This window comes from Nesoenas mayeri (genome assembly GCF_963082525.1).
Source record: "Nesoenas mayeri genome assembly, chromosome: 8".
In the NCBI taxonomy this organism is placed as follows: Eukaryota; Metazoa; Chordata; class Aves; order Columbiformes; family Columbidae; genus Nesoenas; species Nesoenas mayeri.
This window is the reverse complement of record NC_137554.1, coordinates 35,529,992-35,537,016: the sequence shown is the minus strand read 5'-3', so window position 1 is coordinate 35,537,016 and position 7,025 is coordinate 35,529,992. Positions and strand designations below refer to the sequence as shown.

The 7,025-nt window shown below is 59.5% G+C and overlaps 1 protein-coding gene across 1 annotated transcript; it reads left to right on the top strand.

Moving 5' to 3' along the window:
- Positions 1 to 5,207: 5,207 nt before the first annotated feature.
- DMRTA2 (DMRT like family A2) lies at positions 5,208 to 6,745 on the top strand (the record flags this gene model as incomplete). Its single annotated transcript, XM_080348730.1, has 2 exons — positions 5,208 to 5,700; positions 5,874 to 6,745. 2 exons carry the CDS (start codon positions 5,208 to 5,210, stop codon positions 6,743 to 6,745), a joined length of 1,365 nt encoding a protein of 454 aa, XP_080204856.1.
- Positions 6,746 to 7,025: the final 280 nt, after the last annotated feature.

The window sequence follows — 7,025 nt, the reverse complement described above, 5'->3', positions numbered from 1 at the left end:
GAGCCCACGCAGGTATATGTGGGGCCCCGACTTTCCCTGATTTCCTTCCACAAATCTCTCTCCCTTGTCTCTTTTTCCTCCCCCACTGGGAGCCGGGAAATCGAGTTAATAATGTTTCAAATACTTGAGAAGTCCGGGCTAACGGGAGCTCCGTCTACCTTTCCCCGCTCCGGGATCTGAAGAGGTTGCCTAGGCTGGGAGGAATGTGCCTTTTTCTAGGGGGGGGGGGGGGGAGGGTAATTTTCATTATTGTAATATTGGTTTGGGGATAATTACTTTTAATGTCAAAAAGATTTAGTTTAATATCATCTCTATTAGGCTGCTGGGCGGATAATTAAAAGTGAAGATGATAGCAGCAGGGAAACAGATGGCATTTGCTTACTTTGATTCAGTAGGTAAATAATGAAAAAGTCAATGGCAAACCCCCTAGAACAATTGAAACCTTAAAGAGCACTAACATTAGCAGGTACTTACAAACTGTCTTCCGCTAAGAACGAGATGAAAATACACTAATCAAGAACTATATTTCTCCGAGATGCTTCTGGGCGCTGCGCTGCCTCCGGGCGTGCGTGGCTGCCTTCCCCTACATGGCAGCCAATAGACGGGCTCTTTTTAATTAAGATTTTACTTCTGTAATTGGGGGAAGATGGAGCGGCACCGTTGCATGCAGCCCTCTCAAACTTTTGCAGGGGAGCAGCGATGCACAGGAAGCCTTTAGGTGAATTAATGGGAGTGAGGAGAGAAATAAACACCGGGAGGATCATGTCTTCCTAAAGAAAAAAAAAATAACAACAAAACCCAACAAACCGTGTCGTGTTTTATCGAGCTGACCCAGATTTGAGCACTGAGTCCCGGGCGCCGGCTCCGTGCGCTCCTGGAGGCTGCCGGAGTCAAATACACGCCGGGGATAATGAAGCAGCAACAGGGACACCACGCAACGAAACGCGGCGTTTCTTTTCGTTCCTGTAACGAAGTGACGCCGCTTTTCACGCACCTGGATGGCGCGGGCTGCCCAAAGCGGGGACCGCGCTGTGCCCAGTAATTCCCGGCTCTGTGCGCCCCCGGCCCGGGGGCTCCGCGGGGCCAGCGGCCGCCTGGGCCCGGCTTGGGCACGGCTTGTCCACGGCTCCGGCTGCGGGGGATCCGCTCGCCCCGGGCTCCCTGTGCCAAACCTGGGCTGCTCCTCCGGGGCGCGGCGAGCCCCGAGCGGGGAAGCGAGGAGCTGGGTCCACGCCGCTGCTTTTCTGCTGGCTTTGGCGGTGGTGGAAGGAGCTCCCAGAGCCAAGCCTCGGGGGCTTTAAAGTTGCGTTTCGCTGGGTTTGGAGGAGTGAATTTCTCTTTCCTCGTAACCTCGCGGCGTCCCGTGCAGCGGGAGCACGGCTGCTCTGTGGGTGCCTAAAACAAACATCCCCTCCTCCAAGAAAGACACAAGAACAGAGATGTAAACGAAGATTTTATTGTGCCTGTCAAACAGAAATTAATTGCAGTAGGAGAGAAGGGAGGAAGAAGGGTGGTGCAGCAACCGCAACCCCTCCACTGCCTCTCGCACGTACTCTCACACACAGAGGGCTCTGTTAGGCCGGGACGAAGCTGGAAAAAGCCCTTACCCCGTGGGCAGCCCTGGCCGCGGCTTTGCTGATCCGGGCTAACGCACAGCCCCGTTGTGTTTTGCTTGATTAAAATCTGTGGAATGTGTGCACCCTTTGTCGAGGCTCACAGTGAAAGCTTCCAACGGAAAATAAGGAGAGGGAATAAATTATTATTATTATTAATCTACCAAACCAGTGAACAGTGAGACTGCGGATTCCGAGGTTCTCCTTTTCTACAGGCGCTTTGTAAGAAATCAACAACAAATGAGTTGGATCGCGTTTGAAAGTGAGCAGGACTGGAAAGAGGAAAGCCCGGGGTTTGCGGAGGAGTGTGACGAGTCCAGAGCGGCCTCGGCTCCGGGTCGGGAGTGACGCCGGCGGCAGCGGCGCCTTCCCGGGAGCGGCGGCTTCGCCTCAGCCCGCGAACCCTCCGGGGCTCACCCGGGCTGCTGCCGGCCCCTGGGGGGGTGGTGGGGAGAGTCAGGGGGTGGGAAACCGTTTAATGCTCGGGGTGTATCAGGGAAGCTTGAAACAAATGTCCTCAGTATTTGCTGAATCCTGAGGCTGCGTCGCGTTTTCCTGAAATAAACGTTTGTTGAATAAAACTCGGCTATTTCGATGTTATATTGATACAGAGCATAATATTTAAAAAGCGATATACGGTTGGGTGTTTTGGATGAGGCCGTGGTGGTAATGCTGACTCCAGATAAACATCAGAAACAGGCACTGGGTGCTGATGTGCACAGCGCTAGGACATCGTGTCCTGACTCCGGCAATACAGTCACTGAGGGACGTGCTGCACGAGTCTGCGGAAACTATGTGTAACGTGTTGGGATAGAGATGCTATACATTATGTGTTCAAACTTCTACACCGCCGTTTGCAATTTCACTGGCTGGTTAATGTTTTTTTTTTTATTATTTATTTAATTTAATTTTATTTTATTGTATTTTATTTTATTTATGGACACTTCTGTTTCCAAAATATATCGTTTAAATCCGTCGTAAAAGGGAAGGATAACCCAGCCCTTTAATTTAAATCAAAGCTGAAAGAAAAGAGAAGCGGGTGAATCAGCGTAACCCATGTGCTGTGTTGCTGGTAACGGGAGGCTGCCTCGGGGGGAAAGGGAAAGGTATTTGTAGAAAAAAACCCACCGCAAACCCAGTCAAAACTGCCAGGAAGAAGGTACAATATTTTATCCATGGTAAGCCAACATAAAGCAATATTTTAGATGTTGCTCACTCATTCTGATCGAGGTCTAGGCATTCCAAATTAAACCACATGGTTTGAGTAATTCTCCCCAGAGAATAAAATTACTGGTTGCGAATAAAATTAAGTCGGATATTTTGACTCCGCGGCTGTATTAAATAAAGGTGTTATAACATCTAAATCAGGAGAAGTGGCTGGCAGCTGCACACACAGAAAGTCGTGTGGGAAAGCGCTCATTTCAGGAGGAAGAAAAATAAAAACAGGGGAAGAAGGGTGTATGTATAATAAAAATACTGACAAGTTGGAGGGCTCTGCAATCGTGATTCTCGCAACCACGGGAGTGTGACAAAAGGGAAGGGACAGCGGAGCATCAGCGAGCGCGGCTCGTCCTGTGGCCGTTCCGCGGGTCATCGCGGCCGTGCGCGCTGCCCGGGCCGCGCAGGGAGCGGCGGGCACGTCCCGAGCGAAACGGGGCTTCCTCTCCTCCCGGCCCGGGTGCCCGAGTCCCGCGGGAACGGCAGCTCGCCCGGGGCAGCCCACGCGGGGAGGCGGCGGGGGAAGATCTCGCAGCGTGGGGATGCTGAGGCGGCCAGAGGGACGCTCTTAGCGACTGTTCCCGTTACGGACACAGGTAACAACTTTAAAAAGTGGCAAGGAGGATGGAGATTCCTCGTGGGAAACGGGGAGAGCCCTGGGGAAAGGAGACGGCGTTATTTCACAGCCAAGCTGCCCAAGTGCTACCTCCTCCCCGTCACCCGCGAACGTGACGTCAAACCCGGGTGGTTAATGCTAAAACAAAAGCTCCGTGGTTAATATACAGTTACGAGCCAGACAGCTTCCTCCTCAAAAATCAGCCCCTCGGGTTTATCGGCCCCGCGGGGAAGCGCCTGTTGAACATGTAGTCGCGCAAACAGCTGGCGGGAGAAAGAACGAACTGCACTTGCTGGGAGCGAAGGGCGGGCAGGGCTGTCCGGGCACGGCGCAAGAAACGCGGAAAATCGCACTCACCTCGGGCTCCAGCTGCGGCAGCGCCGGTGAAATTCACCTGCGGCTGTGGAGTGAGAGAGAGGGGAGAGAGGAGGAGGAGAGGGGAAGGAAGAGAGGAAGGGAGGAAGAGAGGAAAGAAGGGAGGAAGGGAGGAAAATGGAAGGAGAGAGGCATCGTTACCTACTATTATAAAGTAACATCTCCGAGGGGAGAGGGGTGACCATAAATTGAATTGTCACCTTCCACAGTATATTTTCCCCCACCCTTTTGACAAGTGACACCCAGGGAAAAACAAAACAAACCAAAACAAAAATCACACAAACCCCACACACAAACCAAAAACAGGCAGCAAGGTAAACACCGTTTCCACTGGATTAACAAACAAAAAACCAAACCAAACCAACCCAAGCCCCAAACACAGAGGAGAACCGAGCCGGGCTCTCAGGCGGTCGGTCAGGTTTTGCACGCACACACGCACGCGGATCGGGACCCCACGCACACGCGCGGACACCGCGCTCCCCCCAGGACCCTCCGCGCGCGCGGGCAGCCGCCGAGCGGCCAATCAGAGCGGCGCTTCCCGCCCCTGGCCAATAGCAGGCGCCACATTGTTGTCAAATGTTGCCTAATGGCAACGTGGGCGCGACAATAGCGCGAGTGGCGGCGCGCGGCGCGGCGGGCAGCGCGCTCTGCCCGCAGCTCCTCCGCACGCGCCGGGCGACGCGGGGCGGCGGCGGCTCCCGGGGGGCCCTGCCCGCTCCGGCCCTGCCGTCCGTTCTGCCCGCTCCCACCGCGGCCGCCCGCACGGGCGCCCCGGCCCTCGGCCCGGCTGCGGTGCCGCTGCTCAGGAGACTGGGTGATTTCTTTGGATTTTAGCCTCCGCGAGGGATCCTGCTGGTGAAGGTGCCGGATTGCTCTTTGAAGGGACGCTTTTAGTCTGCGGTTGTAGCCACAGGGGGAAGGGGGGAGCTCAGCGTAGGGAACCGCTCGGGATTCCACTGGGGCGCCGCGGGGAGCGGACGGGAGAGCTCGGGATCGAGCCCGGCGCGATGGACTTGGCGCTGCGCTCCCAGATGCGCACGGGAAGCAAGGCGGCGGGAGAGATCTAAGTTTTCTTGGATTTTCTTGTCTTAGATTCGCTTTTCGTGAGCGGAGGGGAGGAGGGCGCAGAAAGGCTCCCGACGGCGCCCCCCTCACTTGAACCGCACTCCGGAGCCGTGTGCAGGTGTTCAGGGGCGGGGAGCGAGGCGGAGGGACAGGCGCTTGGCTTTGCACGCCCGCTCCCGGGGCTCCGTGTGTCCCCCACCCGTGATCGCGCCTGAAAGCGCCGGGAGCTTGTCCTGGTGCGCAGAGGGGACTCCCCCGCCCCTGTTTGCTTTGGGGGAGGCCAGGAAGGTGGGTCGCTCTTTCGGGGCGCGCTTGCCAAGATGGAGCTGCGGTCGGAGCTGCCCAGCGTGCCCGCCGCGCCCCCCCCGGTGCCCCCCAGCTCGGTTGCGGCGGCGGCGGCTGCAGCGGCGGCCACGCTGCCGGTGAGCGTAGCCGGGAGCCTCCTGCGGGCGCCACCACTGCTGCTGCGGGCGGCCGAGAAGTACCCGCGGACGCCCAAGTGCGCCCGGTGCCGCAACCACGGGGTGGTGTCGGCGCTGAAGGGCCACAAGCGGTACTGCCGCTGGAAGGACTGCATGTGCGCCAAGTGCACCCTCATCGCCGAGCGCCAGCGCGTCATGGCGGCGCAGGTGGCGCTGCGCCGGCAGCAGGCGCAGGAGGAGAACGAGGCCCGGGAGCTCCAGCTGCTCTACGGCACCGCCGAGGGGCTGGCACTGGCGGCCGCCAATGGCATCATCCCGCCCCGGCCCGCGTACGAGGTCTTCGGGTCCGTCTGCGCCGGGGGCGGCGGCGAGGGAGGCGCCGGCGCCTCAGGTAAGGCCGCGCTGTGGGCGCTGGGGGGGAGCCCGGGGACGGAGATGGGGAGAAGGGGCGGGGGTAGGCGCGAACCTGCGGGCGCATCGGGCGAGTGACCCCGCCGAGAAGCGGGGCTCGCCTGGGGCAGCCGCACTGATCGTCTCCCTCCTTCTCCCCTCCCCGCCCCGCAGAGTCCAAGATGCAGAAGTTCGAGCTGTTTCCCAAGACGCTGCTGCCCAGCCGCGCCGTCACCCCGCAGCAGGCGGGCGGGAAGCCCCTGTCCCCGGACGGCGAGTCTGTGCCCGGCACCTCCTCCCCAGAAGCTCGCCACGGCTCGGGCTCGGAGAACGGGGACGGCGAGTCCTTCCTGAGCTCGCCCGTTTCCAAGGGCCCGAAGGAGGGGGAGGAGAGCCCGGGCTCCATCAGCCCGCTGGGCTCGGACTCGGGCTCGGAGGCGGACAAGGACGAGCAGGACCCGTCGCCCTCGGCCGGCGGCCGGCAGCGGACTCCCATCGACATCCTGACGCGCGTCTTCCCGGCGCACAAGCGCAGCGTGCTGGAGCTGGTGCTGCAGGGCTGCGGCGGGGACGTGGTACAGGCCATCGAGCAGATCCTCAACAACCGCGGCCCGGAGAAGGGCCCCGAGGAGGGCTGGGCCCGGGACGGCGCCTTGCAAGGCCTTCCGCCCACGCCCGCCGCCGCCCACCACCGGCCCTTGATAGCCGGCGCCATGGCCCCCGCCATCGGCACGCTGGGCAGCCGCTCCGCCTTCTCGCCCCTGCAGCCCAACGCCACGCACTTCGGGGCCGAGGCCGGCGCCTACCCGCTGGGCACCCACCTGGGACTCAACCCGCTGCGCCTTGCCTACTCGGCGCACAGCCGGGGACTGGCCTTCATGACCCCCTACTCCACGGCCGGGCTGATGCCCACCCTCGGGTTCCGGCCCCCCGTGGACTACGCCTTCAGCGACCTCATGCGGGACCGCTCCGCCGTGCACAAGGAGCAGGTCTACTCCGGCGGGCTCTACGGGCCCATGGTCAACAACACCCCTGAGAAGCAATAGCGGGGGCGGCTTCCTAAAGCTCGTCTGTGTAGAGGTAGCTAGGTAGGCACGGGTGGACGGACGCCGGTGGCTTTCTCTCCCCTCTTCCCCGTACAGGCCATGGTTGCGCGCAGAGCCTGGTGCGGACAGGCGTAGGTGTATTAAAATGGTGATAAAGGTGCACTTTCATTGTCCAGACATGATTCACTCTTTGTTGCTTATGGCCGTAAGCATGGATATCCTTGGTGCGTCGTGGGGTGCGTATGCACACACACACGCTCTTTCCCACACACATACATAT